Source organism: Aythya fuligula, chromosome Z, assembly GCF_009819795.1.
Source record: "Aythya fuligula isolate bAytFul2 chromosome Z, bAytFul2.pri, whole genome shotgun sequence".
In the NCBI taxonomy this organism is placed as follows: domain Eukaryota; kingdom Metazoa; phylum Chordata; class Aves; order Anseriformes; family Anatidae; genus Aythya; species Aythya fuligula.
Window position 1 is genome coordinate 53101006 of NC_045593.1, and position 16803 is coordinate 53117808.

The 16803-nt window shown below is 42.7% G+C and overlaps 1 protein-coding gene across 1 annotated transcript in view; it reads right to left on the minus strand.

The window, feature by feature from the left end:
• Positions 1 to 13460: 13460 nt before the first annotated feature.
• The window catches only part of SLC44A1 (solute carrier family 44 member 1), a 60465-nt gene continuing 57122 nt past the window's right edge, over positions 13461 to 16803 (minus strand). Inside the window, exons 15-16 of the mRNA XM_032206605.1 lie at positions 15819 to 15899; positions 13461 to 13568 (exon numbers count right to left, since the gene is read on the minus strand). Of these exons, the coding sequence (XP_032062496.1) occupies positions 13545 to 13568; positions 15819 to 15899 (105 nt within the window). The 3' untranslated portion in view covers positions 13461 to 13544. The remainder of the gene's footprint in view (positions 13569 to 15818; positions 15900 to 16803) is intronic.

The window sequence follows — 16803 nt, forward strand, 5'->3', positions numbered from 1 at the left end:
ATTTATAAACCTGTTTGCTTTTGTTATTCCAGACTTCTATTTCTAACAGTTACAGCCTTTTCTCTGTCTTCTTCGAGATTAATTTAACACTGCTATAGGTGTGACTGTCCTTGTGAATGGCTGGTGAAGAATGTTTTAATTACTGGTGAAGTGTCAATAAGAAAGCTATTTGTGTTTGTATGAAGTCTTTGATGTCTGGGGGTTTCAGAACAACTGATAACAACTAGTGACTGTTATGGGATACTATGCAGGCCTCTGATATATGGCCAGGTAGCCAAGAGATTAAGAAGAAAAAAAAGAAGCTGAAGGATGGCTGGGAGACAAGACCTGCAGGGGATGCTGTATACATTTGACACGGTGCCAAGGAGTACAAAGGACAAGAAAAAAACTTGGAGAGGAAGACTATGAGCCTTCAGCATGAAAGACCCCTAGAGACCCCCAGAGGGGCCACCGGAGACTGATGCGCATGCTCCAGTAGGAGGGACTGGACCCTGGAAGCTAATTATAATAATCTATTTTTTTTTAGAAGTAGTAATGAATATGTATTAGTCTAGGAGCATAAAAATCAGCTACTTGATGTAACTGGTGTGCGTCCTGGTGGAGCGGAGACTCCCAGTGCATCCAGCGTTCTTTGCTTACCTCTATTCTTTTAATAAATCCTATTTTTTTATTTAATCCTATTTTGAAGACTGAGCCATTTCTAACACCCATGTCATAAAGATCTTGTGTTTCTTCAGAGAAAAGAAAAAAATATGACTGCAGTAAAAAAAAAAAAAAAAAAAAAGTAATTCGGGGGATATGAGCCTCAGGGACGAGAAGAGAATTGGAAAAGGGTTGAAAGTTACATTTCTGCACCTCTGTGAAGGCAGTGCTTTCCCCTTAGGAGAGCAGCCGTGAATGATAGATCTGGCCCCTTAGCTTCCCACACCTAACAGGGAAGGGTGGCTAAAGAGCAAAACGAGACTGGCAGCAGGAAAAAACACAGCACGGCTGGGCATACTGTTGCTGCAACCGAAATGCAAAGGGAATAGAGAACCTTTGCCCTGAGGGCTGACTTTCTGTTTTACTCTTGGGGAGCAACAACCTCTGGTGCACTGCCTTGGGTCACGCTCTGATAAACTAGCTTGGGGAGGCAGGGGCAGGAGCAGGGGGAGGTCAGGGACCAGCAGTGCCGGTGCGGGGATCCTTGTGGCCCATCTCCTGACCGTGGCCGGGGCCAGTGGCGAGGCCAGCTCCCTATCTGCTCAGGCTGACACAGCGCTCATAGGCCCGCAGTGCCCAGCGGGACATGGCGCCAGGCCGCGCCAGGCCGCAGGGGGACACGTGTTGGCAGGAGGTGGCCCTCGCAGGAGGAGGGGGACCACGAACGTGTGTCACGGGGCTGCTGAGCTGGTGACAGCCCTTTCCTAAGGTGGAAATGAGCCACAAAGCAGCCCAGGTTCCTGGCTGCCACCTCAGCAAGCCCAGCCCCAGGCAGGCTCAGAGATGGGCAGCGAGGCAGCAGGCAGAGGAAGAGAAGTTTGAGGCCACACTGCCCAGCAGGGATACGGATATCCTTCATGATGTAAATGGATGTAATCAGCATCCATCTCTGTAACAGGCCCCTCCTGAACTGATGCTGCCAGGGAGGTGCCTTGAAGACAGGAGACTTCACGGCACCAGGATTATCTCTGTGGTGCCACAGGCCCGCAGGTCCTGTGGCTTGCTAGAGGCTGGGGACAGACAGAAAAGGGAGCAGTTGGCTTTTATGTACAAGTAAAAATAAAAATATTGCAAATTTCCTTTCAGAAAGCAGCCTGGGAGCGAGCTGTGCCTCACTGGGAGTTGGGTGGGCTGCCCATGAGACCCTGCAGCCCCAGTGAGGTCCTTTTTCTAGGAACCACCAAAATGTTCTGCACAGGCATTTGGATGTCCTGGTCTTCATGAAGAGGGGACCACTGTGTCCCAGCAGAACGTCCCAAGGTGCAGGGGGTGAGCTGAGCCAGACAGAGATGTTTGAGGATGGTATCACAGAGGAGAGCGTGAGGCAGGATGGCCTTTGCAGCTGGTGCTTTTGGCCATCCTCTCCTGGCTGTGCCCAGGGAAAGGGTGCCAAACAGGAAAATCTGCTCACCAGCACAGGTCTGTGCACAACATCCTGCAGAGAAATCCCTCCAGATGGCAGCCTGTGAAGAAAATCACTGCCGGTTTCTTTGCAACGTTGCTTAATTGGACACACCATCAGTTTTAAGGAATAAGCATTTCCTGTGATGCTATTTTGGTGTCAAATTTACTCTATCAGCAGCCTGTTTGAAATGGGGTTATGATGAAGCACCAATCTTATTAGCTAATTGTGCTTGCTAGTCAATGGTTATTTATTTCATAGCCAAATTACAATGGCTGGCTGATGGGCTCTGCAGTCAGAGTGCTTTTAATTCCCCCTGGATTTCATTATTGTGACTGCAAAGGAAGGAACAGAATAGCAGATGAAGCTGTTACTGTTTAGGCTCATAATGCTGCCAATGCCTTATTTTGAGCTGTGGCCTTAGGCTGAGCAAGTTGGCAGGGCACATCTGGAAGAATGAAATCATGAAGAAGTTTCTGAGGCTTTTTTAATGTAAAAAAATAACCCTTTGGCTCAGAAGCAGCTGCATTTTTCTAGAGTAGCCTGCTTCAACGTGATCATTTTTAATAGTTTCCACTAACTAATCTGAGCAAGCACTGTATGTAAATCCACTTACACGTGACATGCTCAGCACCACTTGCCTGCTTTGTTACTGCTCTCACAGCACGATGGTGTTATGGTATACAGTGGTGCATTATTTCTTACCAGGCCTCCTAACAGTCTTTCTCCCAGCAAAGGCAGTAAGGACAGCTTTGATCCCCTGCAAAAGTAAGACACTCAAGGGACGGTTTCTCTGGCAGCAAATCCAATGATCCCCAGACTTCAGGGGCTCATCTGTCTTCATGCAGTTTTCCCAGACAGCTCCATGCAAATGTTTAATTCTAGGCAAAGGTGACCTAATTCCTTTTACTTGCCAGCAGCAGCAGTTTTGTTCTTCTAGGATAGCTGTAAAAGGCAATGACAAACACAAATACTCACCCTGCAAAGAAATGTACTGTTGCCATCTCTCCAAAAAAACGATAATGATCTGGTAATGATCTGGGATGCCCTCTGAGCTTTCCCACAGCCCACTCCTGAAGAGGCTGTGTTCTAGCTATGTTTGCATCCCATTTTCCTGCTTATTGCCTTTTACATATTCCCTGCTTACTGCCTGTCTAGCCTGATTCCTCCAGAAGATGGCTGGAAAACATCTGCAAGAGCTCAGCAGGGAACGTGTAGCTGCAGCCCCCTTCTGGGGCCCAAGCACAGCTCATGGCCACATTTACCTTTGCTTTGAGTTTACCTTGCTTTGAACGACAGTTGCTTCGTGCCCATGGCCTGAAAACTCAATGGCCTCTTTATTAGTCTCGTTGTGTGCTGTTCCTAAACTGTGTTCAGCTTTTATAGGATGGCTGGGGGCCCTGTCCCACTAACAAAATGCTGTGAACATAAATATCAAGTTCATGTACAGTTCTGCACCTTTCATTTATTTTTTTTGCTTCCTTATTATTTCTTTCTGAAGTGTTAACAGCTTTTCAAGATGTGAAATTCTGGGAAACTCAGACCTGCACACTTTTGTGCTTTTTGTGTTTATTAGTGGTGGTTTTTTTTTCAGCAGATGACACTTTGATAAAGCTCTCGAGCTTTCTCTTCTGAGGAAGTATTTTTGAGGTTTCTTGTCCTTGCATTGTCTCACAAAGAATGGATGCAACACCACAGAGTTTTCAAAAGCAAACTGTGGTGTTCCTTGTCTGGAGGCAGCAGGACTTCTGCACTCACAAGAACAATGCAGTCCTCTGCAGTCCTCCTAACAGGCTTTATGAAACAGGCAGCAAACTCATGCCTTGAAATCCCTTTACCTTCTCTAGAAGTGTTCCAGCTTCAGGGACTTTTCATACTTACCTTCGCAGCATCCCTGTCAGCAGGGAGAGAGAGGCAAGCACAAAGACTGCGGGTGATGAGCCCTGAGATACAGAGGAGGCACAGCAGTGGGACAGCCCAGGCAGGTGTCCCGTCCTCGAGCTGTCCTGCTTTTATCTGGAAGGCCCCAGAGCAAAGAACAAGGAACGTGGCGGGCCCTGCGATATGAAGGGGGAGCAGACCACCCTGCTTCATCTGACATTGCAAACACCTGCTCACTGTTTTTTGCCCAGGGTTTGCATTCCTCCAGTACTTAGTATTTAGAACCAGAATACAGCTCAGAGGTGCCAGAAAAGTAATTAAAATTAAGGGACATCTTATCACTGTTTCTGGGACTGCGGCAGACTCTTTTTTTTTTTTTTTTTAAATTTTTGATTTTTTTTTTCCAGCAGGGCACACGGTTCAGGCTTGTGATTTCTTCTCCAAGGCACTTTAGTGTGAAATGCCTGCTCACCCATTTATTTGTCTCCCACTTGATTCCTGTCAGCTCAGGTGGCTAGATAAAACAATTTAGTAGCTTCTGTCATGGGCTTTATTTCCAGCGTTGACTGCTCTAGCAAGGGTCTCAGAAAATCTGCCCTTGCACTCCACTCTCTTCCACTTTATTTTTGGTAAACAAGGACTGAACTTTAGATGCAGAGTACAACAGTAGGTGTCAGAAAAGCAGCTTCTTTAGGTGCTTTGTGTACAGGAGTGCAAGTTTCATCCATTTCACACATTCATAATTTAAACAGTAATTAGAAATTCTAAATAATCTCTCCCTGGGCACTAGCTAGTCTTCATTAAACATCTAGTCATCATTAAACATCTAAACACCAGCAACTGAAACTGGGTCAGCTCCTTGGCGGCCGCCCGTGGGAGGAAGGAGCTGTGTCAGACTCCAGCAGTGGAGGACCTGCGGGGAGAAGGAGGCTGTTTTGTGGCGTGCTGGGGGGTCCCCACGTCCAGGTGAGGCAGGAGACCCCTGCTGTCCACCAAGCAAGGTGAGCAATCCTCCAGCTGTGGTAGGGGAACAGGCGGCAGGGATCGCAAGGTACCTGCCAGGGAGCTGGCCCTGCAGCTAGCTTGAGGGCCTGCAGTGCCTTGGCAGTGGGAGATGCTGCTGCTGAAGGACAGCTCCTGCTCTTGCGTTTCCAGTCCCTGCTTTTCTTGCCCTCTCCACCCCATCCACATCACGTCCCATGTCCCCTTAGGTTCCCCCTGCATTTATTTCTCTCTCCAGCCGCAGCCCCCCCCCCCCCCCCCCCTTCCCCCCCCCTTTTTTCTTTATTCCTGGGAAACCAAGAAACTCTCACATTTTGAGGATGAATCAGAGCTGCTCTCCCCAGCAGGGCTTCAGTCTCTCACAAAGTGCTCCTGCTCTGCAGTTCTCACGCAGGCGAACTCGGTGGGAACCAGGTGTGTTTTTCAGAGCATCCTGCCCCTGACATCCCTGCTGACAACAGGCATTGACTGCCTTTGTTTTGCCCCGAGCAACTAAACCCACCTAGCCAAGCTGAGCTGCTTTCTCCTTTAAATAAACCACGAAAAGGGCTCTCAGAGATGAGGGGGCACACCTTCAGAGGAACCACAAGGCGCTGAGATGTGCAGCCAGACAGCAGGCAGCAGCACAAGGGATTCGCCACAGTGGCTTCAACATCAAGTCAGAGCTGGAGGTGGCTCCCAGGGAAGTTAAACCATTTTATGCAGATGCAGTGCTGAAGTTGTTCACGGCAAACAATAATACAAGCAGAAAACACTGTTCAGCATGGCACTTTTATTAAAAAACTGGCAGTATGAAAGCAGAAATTTGCTGTGCCCATTGGAGGCAGAGGAGAAAGGAACGAGTCTGCAATTGCACATAAATCTGCTAGTAAAATTATACAGGTGCTGTCATTGTTTCTATTCACCACCCATCTGTAGCTTTCAAACCCCTTTAGAAGAATATCTCTGCAGAAAATATTGGGAGCAGGGGACATGTACAGGACCTTGCAGAAAGAGGAGCTGGCCCCATGGAAGATGCAGAACAGATATAGTACAGAACAAGACGTCCTTCACCTTTCCCTGCTCTGCAGGGAAACTGGCTCCTAAACTGTCTCTACAGGGCAAAGCATGTTGCATTAAACATTATTAAGATATTATTAACATATTGTTATTAATGTTTTCTACTACTACTACTAGTAATAAAATCTGAGCCATGTAGCCTTGGCAGTCCTGACAGTCCTTCATCCTGGGTGTGAGCAGGGGTTTCTGCAAGTGAAGGCTGATCAGCCTGCTCTGTGTGGGACTGAGCTTTCAAGTGCCTACATTTCAGAGAGGCCAAGGAACCAGGTCATGGGGAGACTACTTGCACAAACAGAGTAAAGCAAAAGGGGCAGATCCCAATCTCCAGGAGAGAATCTGAGAAGCAAGAGGTTACTAAGAAGAAAGAAATAAAAAAAAAATAATAAAAAAATAATAAAAAAAAAAACACACTCGCTCTGCAAAACCCCATTCATCCCACCCAACTCAGCAAAGCACTAACATCACTTTGCTTTTCTCGGCACCAGGACAGAGAGGGAGACAAAAAGCTATGCGCAGCACTATTGCAGCTTCTCATCTAAAGGGCTGGCTGGCACAGAGCAAAGCAAAGCTTAAGCGAAGACCTGGATGGACTCTGCTTGCTTTCAGGGCTGTGAGATAGCACTCCTAATAGGAAGAGGAGGTCTTAGCACCCCACAGAGACAGGAACTCTTTCTTATTTAACCAAAAACAAACTTTATTTTGATACATTAAAAAATCTATACATTTCTTCGACTAAAATACAGTTTTGCATCAGTATTCTGGCACAATGTCAGTTTACACAGAAAATCTAAGATTAGATCAGCACTGTTAAATTTCCCTTCTCTTCCTGCATTCACAGCTTGCAGTATAAAACATTTCAAGTTCTCAGACAACAATAAACAGTCTCACGTTTACTTTTCCCATTCCAAAAGGAGGTGGCATTCCATTGGAAAAAAAGGAGCACTTGTTAATTCATCTTTATTGAATGTAAATCACTAAACTAGTGCAGGGGTTTGACTGCCCTGTTGGAACTATGAGCGAAAGAGGATGAAAAGCTATTTTTGTGTGTGTGTGTGAAGCTTTGATGGGCGACAACAACACAAGTATTGTTTGAACCACTGTCAAGCCTCTAGCATCTGCTCAGAAGATTTTCCTGTCTCCTTACTGCAGTTACTGTAACCAGCAACACAATCCACAGTATAAAAATAATTCCTTTCTATAGGTATGGGATTATACCTTCTTTATTGCTCTGAAGACCTCCAGAGCCAAATAATAATAATAATTAAAAAATAAAAATAAAATAAAATAAAAAGCAGGGCACAGGGGATGTTGCCGTGAGATGTCTGTGAAATGGAATGGGAGTTTTCTTAACTACTGTGAAGATCCTGGGAAATATTTTCTACCTCTGAAATTCTGCTCTCCGTGGCTCCCCCTACCCTCTGGCAGTTGCTCTCTGGACTGTATTGGGAACAAAACAACCTTTTTTGTGTTCTCCTCACTCCCTCCCCACCTTCACACAGACAACCTCGCTGTCTGCTTCACTATTTTTCTAATGAGAGACGTCCTCCTTTTTCAGTCTGAGCAGGGATGGACCCATCCAATACCAACACTGGAGCACATGCAGTATTTATTTGAAAGTTACAAATTGCGACTTTCACAGGAGCTCCAGTCAGTGCCTACCTTCTGCGGATTTCAGGAATAATTCAGCTCCATAATCACACTAAATCTTTCTGAAATAGTCCTTACCTGCCCATATTTCACTCAAAACAGAGGGAGAGGTGGCACATCGAGGAATGGTAACCCCCAATGCTACCAGCATGTTCCAACACATACGGAGCGATGCCAGAGCTGTCTTTAAAGTCACTGAAATCAAGCTAATTCTGCTGGTTAGCTAGAACTTTTGCTTCAAATTCTTGCAACTTCGATCCTGTGGGGAGCCCTGCCCTTCTATAGAAAAGTGCCAAATGCTTCTCAGCATATCCACACATCACATCACTGCTTCAGCGAGACAGGGGAGTAGAATCTGACAGTTTGTTAGTTTTCTGATAGTTCTGTTTTAGCAGATTTCTCTCAAATGAATGCCAAGTATTTTAGCCTCCAAATGGGTATTTTTAGATGGATTCATGCTACCTACTCTCCCTGGAAATATTTTCATAATCCTAACGTCTCTGAAGAGCTTTGGCTTGGTTGCATCAGCTTGCAAACACTGCAAGATACCTCAACAATTCCACCCTAGACCAGAAATTCTGCCTTCCATACACAACCCACACTGGAAGAGACAAGTTTTATCTCCTCCCTCATCTCTCTAAATATAAAAGAAAAAATATATCTTGAGAACAGTATTTGCTACAGAGCACAAGAAATACAAAGTTACTAATCTCCATTATCTCTCTTGCAATGTGATGGAAATAACAGCAGAGGTGAAATAGTTGGAAGAGCACTGAAAAATATTTAGAGTAAACTTCCATCATCCCAACAAACAAGCTGAGTGCAAGAAATGCTTCAGGTAAGTCTGTTGGGTTTTGTTTTGTGAAACAGTGGTGGGTTTTGTTTTTGTTTTTTTTTTTTGTTTTTTTCTCCCACGGAGGGGAAGGAGTTTCCTCCTTTGGGAAGGAGTTGTTGTTGTGTTTTGTTTTTTTTTTTTCCACAAAGATGAAATAGGATTTCTGTAGTGATAATGTGACACGCAAGCTGTTCAAGAAACAATGGACTTGAGTTGTTTAGATTTAGTAAACAGTATCTGCACAGGCAAAGCCATGATTTACAAAACCGGGATGTGCACTGTAAGGTATTTACTTTTAATCTCTAGTGTTTCTTAAAATGACTATGCTATGTTCAATACAGCATGTAATACGCATTCAGAACCAAATGACCACTGGATGATGATGATGAGTATATGTCTGCTACATGCATTTTATTCTGACTCTGTAACATACATTCATAGAATACATCATAACTACTCAGAGCAAACCACTAAAGTGCAGGCCCTGAGGGCACATTAAATATGTTGTCTCCAGCGCTGGCTGCTCAGATGCCAGAACGCTGATGTAGACAGGGCTCATTTCTGCTTTACATCCCCATTTTGTGCTGAAAGAGTAAGAGTCAGCATACCCTGCTCCCTCCCTAAAAGGGAGCACTGTGGAGCAGGCTCATCGCCTACTCTGAAAAAAGCCCTTTCAGAAAGAAGTAACCACCCTGAGAAGGTGCTGTACAGAAACGTGGAAAGTGAGTCTTGGATTAACTACTGGGTAAGTGGACCTGTGCACTGGGTCTGGCTGGGATGGAGAGAACTGTCTTCACAGGAGCCCGCTGGGTGCTGTGTTTTAGACCCGTGACCAAAACACGCTGGTGCCTTACCCATTGCTGAGCAGTGCTCACACGGGGACAAGGCCTTCTCCTTTCTCCCCCGGCCTTCCTGACAGCGTAGGCAAGAGGCTGGGAGGGGACACAGCCGGGATGGCTGGCCCGAAGAGGCCACAGAAACCTCTCCCGTGCCATGTAACACCGTGCTCAGCAATAAAACTGGAGTGAGGGAGATAGTTTTCCAGAGTAGCCATTGCTCAGACATTGGCTGGGCATCGGTCTGCTGGTGGGAGGTGGCGAGTGATGGCCTTTGCATCACTTGGTTGGTGTTGTCTTTCTTCTCTTGATTTTTTTTTCCTTTAATGTAACGAGCTGTCTTTACCACAACCCACAAGAGTTTTCTTGCTTTTGCCCTTTTGATTCTCTCCCCAGTCCTCCTGGGAGGGAGGGAGCAAGGGACTGAGTAGGGGCTTACCTGCCAGCCAGGGTCAACCCACCACAACATGTACTTGGTTTTCCACTTCAGGTCGTCCCTTCTAGGACACGCTTTCCTAACACAGAAAGTCCTTGGGTTACCATGCCAAGCTAAGGCCACGTATAAAATCCAATCCTGTTTTTGGCAGCTGGGAGCGTGAAGGTAAGCTAATGGAAGGCTGAAGATGCAGATCTACACTGGCCATATCACATGCTTTGTCTAGCTGCGGAGCAGCACCGACATTGTAGAGATGATGGGTTGCACTCCTAATCACAGCAAGCACAGTGATGGAGTGGTATCACACACACAAAAATAAACATCTCAGAACTTCAGCTCTGCCCCTACTCCCCCTCCCATTCGGTCCAGGTGATATCCTGAATCATTGCCTTGGGAAGGTGAGAAGGCATGTGCTAAGATCGGTGGGACAAGGGGAGCTGACACTTGACCGCTTGGCACTCCTTTGCTGAAAGAGCAATACAGAAATGAGAGCTAAAAGAACAAATATTCTCTAGGGCTGAAAGAAGCAATAACACGTTGCTAAGCTTCCAAAAACAAAAAGGAAGGTAATATAATGAGAAAAAATAAACAATTCAAAGAATGACATGCTTTTTTCCTTTGAAGCCTAGCTGATCAGAGGCTATGATCCAGACTGGCTGCAAAAAAACAAATGCTGGGAACCAGTAATCATATTGGCTTGGTTTTTAAACCCAGATTGTCCAGCCTGAAGCACCAGTCCTCAAGCACTGTTTGTTTCAGTGGACTTTCCAAGGAGATGATTTCTATATCTCAGCTGCCTCATCTGCTCCTCCTGCAGTGTTATTCCCAGTGCAGCACCACACTAGTTGGTCTAGACTGCTTCCCAAAAAGCAGTCCACATACTGGCCTTGATAACCAGCTGGCAAAAAGAATACTTAATCCATCACAATTGGCAGTCCCCAGCAACTCTACTGCCAACTAGGGATTTACGTGTCAAATGTTCTCTGCTACCTCCACTACAGGAGGAAAGCAGAGGCTAAATTTGTCCTGAAAAGTTGTCTCTTTAGACTCCAGCCTTCTACTTAGCTCCTTGCACAAGACCGCACTGGAAGAGGGCAGCTTGCAGTCTGGTTGCACATGAACTTCAAAGAACATTCAAAAGCTTTAAAGGGCCACTGGAAAGGCTGCATGTGGATGGAATGCATTTTGGCATGACTGAAAAGCTCTGCATGCCGGATACACACTCAGGAATGGTGCATATGATTTTATTAAGAACTCTGTAATGATATAGATTTGTCACTTAAACATTACAGCTACCCATAGAAAAGTGTTGCCTGTATCTTTTAAACACCATGTAAATAAAACAAATTTATTTTTAAAACAGGATAAACTGCTATAAAAATGGTGCACAGTCAAGTCATACAAAAATACAAAATTTGTTTCCAATTGCAGTCCTAGTTGTGATTGCAGAGAAAAGCTCCCACTTCGAGTGAGCAGAGAGCACAAACTTGCAGAACTTGTCACGGCAGGTATTTGTTGTCAAAATGAGTAGAATCCAAGGCTTCGATCAAAGCACCTCCAATAATTTCCAAACAAGACGGAAATTACAGTTTCTCTGGAAGCAACTGCGTATGTGATAAGTCTCTTAGCCTTGGAATCCAGTTTCTAGGACTCATCTGCGCCAGTTTTAAAAAATTTTGTTGCTAAACCCCACTGATCTACACAAACATCAGTGTTCAGTGCAACTGCTTCTTCTAGATAGCCTGACCTCTAACTCACATTGAGAGGCCTCGACAGTGCTCCAGTTTGAATCCTAGGTTGAAGTTCTAGTTCCAGTTAACATACACATATGCACAGATGTATAACTTACAATTTCCCTACGTAGGAGAGTCCTCCTGATGTCAGTGGAGTTACTGATATGGTTCGGATAAACAAGTGTCTAATGCTTGCAAGACTGGATAATTCTGTCTCCCTGCCTCCCCCCCCAGATAGCATTTCTAAATGTACTTTTATTTTCTTACTTTTCATACAGTTTGGTTTCTGTGATATGAAAACAGTAAATCTTTTTATTAATTGGCTTACTGAAAGAAAACTAAACAAATCAAATGACTTGCAGAAGCAAAAGTGAAATATTCCACTATTGCTAAAAGGTAAGAGCACTGATTAGTTACATGATACTCTATCTTTTTAAACCCTCGGCAGCAATTTAAAAGTCTGATCCTCTGAAAGGAAGCACAGAGAACTGCTTACTTATTAAACCACAATAATACGAGTTGTGCATTTCTTTACCTAGACATACCTCTCCACTCCATTGCAGAGCTTCTACAGAAGGGCTTGTCTCTTTCAAAAGATTTTCTTGAATGGAGTGATCAAACCATTGAGGCATTACTTATTTGTACAGAGCTTATATTTAGTGCAATAAGTTTAAAAATTCTGCTCTGAAATATTAACTTTACATAACAAAAATAGTTTTCTTAAAAAAATTGTAACAAAAGGAGTATATAGCATTGACATATCATGAATTCTTAGCAATACACTTCTAAGCATTTACCATTACAATATGCTGAACAATTCAATAGTAGCATTCATATCTGGTGAACTTCCAGACTGAAAAAATGCAAATATCTCAATCATAATAATCTTTCTTTTTAAAACAAAAACAAAACAAAAAAACACGTTCTCTTATCATTATTTGATGACTTTAGATAACTATACTGGCAGTTACACTTCCAAAGAAATGTTTCTCTGCCCTTTTCTGTTATAACCACCTGCTACAGTACATAGAAATATGGATGAGAAAACAGGCAAGGAAGGGTCCCTTCCACATCCCAGACCTCTCTGACATTAAATGAAATGAAACATACAGTACTCTTTTGTACAGTAAGACAGTTCATTTCTTTTCCCATCCTCAGCATCTTTACGTCTAGTCATGAAATAATCATGAGTATGGCTAAGACTGAGCTTTAATAATCTGTTATTTGAATTGCTCATATGAAGAATCCATACCCTTAAAGGAGCACTGCTGAAGTTTGAAGGAGGCTATTGAACTCAAGGGGAGGATAGGGGATAATGGGTAAGAGGGTAGGTAAGGGAAAACAGGAAGTAGATTGCATATAAAAATTATTATTCCCCATTTTATAGTTTCCGTTGAATAGGAGATGCAAGGGCTCCCACACACCTGAATACCTGAGGAGTTGGTTATTGTGATATCTGATACTGACAAATAAAACTGTGCCCTGTCAGGCTATGGAATAAATGACTGCTTACAAACCAGTTAGAACTGAATTAACTCTCACTGAAACTACCTTTTAAAAACCTAAATTTAAGACTTGTCTTGATTTGAAGGTTTTCCTCACATGTGGCTGTCCTAAATTTAATGCAAATTTAAACAAATTAAGCAAATAAAACACTCAGAAGATTAGCCATGTCATGGGAAATCTGTCCCTAAATGCAATCATCATTTCAGATTATCTTTACAATACTTCCTCCAGATTGTAAAATATCAAGCAGATAAGAATCAACATTTCCATGACTTCAATGAATAATTTAAAAAAAATGGAACAATGATAAAGCTGCTTGTAAAAGCCACCCGTATGAAAAGAGTACATGTTTCACAAAAATAATTGTTAAAAAAAGTATTAAATCCCTGTTCCTTTTCTCTGATTTTGGCTGTTTATTTTATATATATATATATATATGTATGTATATATGTATATATATATTTTGTTTTGGAATGTCAATGGGTTCCAATATGGCTGGCTAGTTTCAAGATGAACTTGCTCCAGAGGCCTAGAAAACAAAGTCATACAGTATAGTCTTAGACAAATGCCAAAGGACAAGGAGAAACTGAGTCAAAGAGGTCACTGGAAACCATAAAGAAAGAAGTGTGAAAAGGTTTTCTTCTTGTGCCTTGACAGTCTCTTTGGAGACAGAAGGTCCAAAATGTTTCCTCATCTCTACTATTAAATGCCTATCTAAAATACAAATGCATTTAGGGCACTTGGCTTTTTTATAGAACTAATTGCCATACCTACAGAATATCCATTTCAAGGGAACAGAAGCAAAACAGTAAGGACTTTATTTTTTTTGAAGAAAAATTAAGCTAATTTTGAGACACCCAATTTGTGGACTACAGGTGCAGCTGTTAGAATAGACTTGTTAATGATCTTAATCCAGATGAATCTGAAACCTTTAACAATGCCTTTGGGCAAAGTATTATAAATTTCACAAAAGAAGTAATTGCTACTATCTATGCTGTGTGCAGCCCTTGTCAGTAACTGAGGCCCTAATACTTCAGAACCTATTCAGCTGGAGTTTAACACCCCAAAATGGAAGACCTCTTGAGAAAACAAGGCCCAGTCAGTTCCAAACAAGACTATCAAATGAGCAGCAGAACTGGGAGTAATTCAGCACATGACACTCAGGCTGAGTCCCAAGTGCTCAGCATCTTCCCCAGCCGGGAAAGTCCTAGGAGGACTTCTTGTCATTGCCAGACTCAAGTGCCTAGAATCAAGTTTCTAAAAGAACAAAAAGATGCTTGACTTGCAAGTACTTGGTTTGTCTTTTTACAAGGGGGTTATTACAGGTTTTAATATCCAAGCTTTAGTTACTCAAGTACAAGTCTGACTAGTGGTCTGTGCTAGCACTGAGGAGAGCATAAGTAGAAAACCACTTACTGTAAACCAGTATTTTGAATTAGAGACTAACATAAAATTTTGGATGGAGATTTTTTGTGCATGTGACCAGAGGGTTTGGTTTGCAAACCCAGTGTTCAACCATTTTAATGGTAGCTTTATTTTTTATGGTGTTTAGGCCACTGAAAGTCCCAACATAAGTGTCTGTTTGAACAGCTAGAATTACTCCCTGAAGAAAACATTAAATGAGCACAGAATTAGTTTTTTAAATGTATAAACACAGCAGCATTTAGGCATAAGCAAATCTAGAAACTGGTATGCTATAATGAAATAGCAAAACACACAAAGCTACACATCTACCAGTTCTACAGCAGGAACTCATTCCAGCCACGTCAAAAAGTGCTCATGCAACATGGCTTCACATACATCATTTAAAAAATTCTTACTGTTATCACACACTTATTTGGATTCCGTTACATTAACAAAACGTACACTTGATAAGGAACTGAGTCAGGCCCCAAATATTCTGAGAAAGTAACAATGGAAGAAGATTGTATCTCACAAAGTCATATTGCATGATGACAAGTCATACTTTGCCCAGCCTGGCTCTCCATCATATGCTCTCAGTTCTCCACTTTCCAAACTCATCCACCTATCTGTTACTTGTACCATGTAAAGCTGTTCCTTATTCTGGACTACTCAGACATGCAATGCCTTCCTAACAGGCACATCATAAGTAAGACAGGATGCAGAAGCATAAATGATGCATTGTTCACTGTCTGCATATTTGACAGTGTGAGATGGAAAGAGCACACAAGAGACAAGCAACGTAAGTAGTTGGCAATAAAACAAACAACTGGGAGAAATGTCATTTGAGCAGGTTGAAAGGAATCACTGTATACAATCCCTTGGCGCTGTATAAAATAATTTGGTGAGAGCTTTAAATGCCTGGTCCTACTTTGCAACAATGGATGTGCTCAGTAGTATTCTTCAGGCTCTTACAGTGTATGTAAGATAAACAAAAATTGTTTAATTCAGGACTGAAAAGAGGATTGAAGTCAGAATAGTGTAATGAATTCCATCATCATCTTATTTTGAGAGTACTCAGCAGTTGGGACTGTCTGTATACCACATAGCATGCACTACTAATCCTGATGAAATGATACTGCATTTGTTTCATATGACACAGTTCCTTTCATCTTACTTTTACAGGAGATGGTCTCAGCTGTGACAAAAACTCTGCCATCCAGGTGATAGGCAAGCTCACAAACAGAAAAAGCAGAACATCTTGAGTGATACAGAGAACAAAAACTTCTCCTGAAGAAGTGCAGTCAGTAAAGACAAAGAGGGAGAAGAAGTAAAAGTGAAACTCTTGGAGGATCGCCACCTCCTCATCTGCACCTACCATTGGTTTTAGCTCTCTGCCCTCAGCTCCACCTCCCCGGCCAGCTTCCTTCATAGATTTCCTACTATTTTCCACAAACTCCTGAAAAACAGCAATAATGTGAAAAGTACTTTCTTAGGGCATACTCCAAGCATATAATCTAGATACAAAACTTCAAAGATGTAATTGCTCAAAAAATCAATGAAACTTGCTTCTTCCGCTCCTCTTGTTCAGACTTGCCCATGATATATCAAAAGAGCCTGCCAGATAGCCACAAGGGTCCCCATCATCTAATTCTGAAGAACTGGACGCCAGACAGGTATCTGTCCGTGTGTGCTGTTTTAAGTTATATATTTACCTCTAAGCTCTCCTTTATCGGGAAGGAATGTAGGAGGGTGACTGTCACAAAAACAGAGACACCAGTTATTACACCCTACCCTGTGAACTGTGTGTAATGTTAGAACCATTAAACAGAACTTGGAGATAATTACTTGCAAGGTCTTGTTGACCTCCCTGAATGCAAATTCTTCAAATTTTCCCCAATCAAAATTACCTATTCAAAGACTAACAAAGGTAATAATTCCCCTTTCTATCTTTTCTTTCCTCTTGAAGATAAGAGTCATTTTGTAACAAATATAAACACTTGTAACAAATAAAAAACACTTTAGCTGCTGATGTTTTGTGACACCTCCTGTTGATTAAAGAAACCTGCAAGGCTTCTATGATTTGCTTCTGAGACAACATTTTGCTAAAAAACAAGTCAACAGCTATCATTTTCATTATATACTCTAGATTCTGTACTGTTTTACCAAAACATAAAGTTAAATTCTTGGCACGCTTTTCTAACAAGTATTCAAAAAGAAAAAAAAAGAAAGGAAAAATTCGCTAAGAAGTCACAAGACTTTCACCAGCCTACACTTGGGGGTGCATTTTACGGGACATATTCTGTGGTTGCCACTTAAAATGGAAAAACATTATCAAGAAATGACCATCAGTAACAAACTGA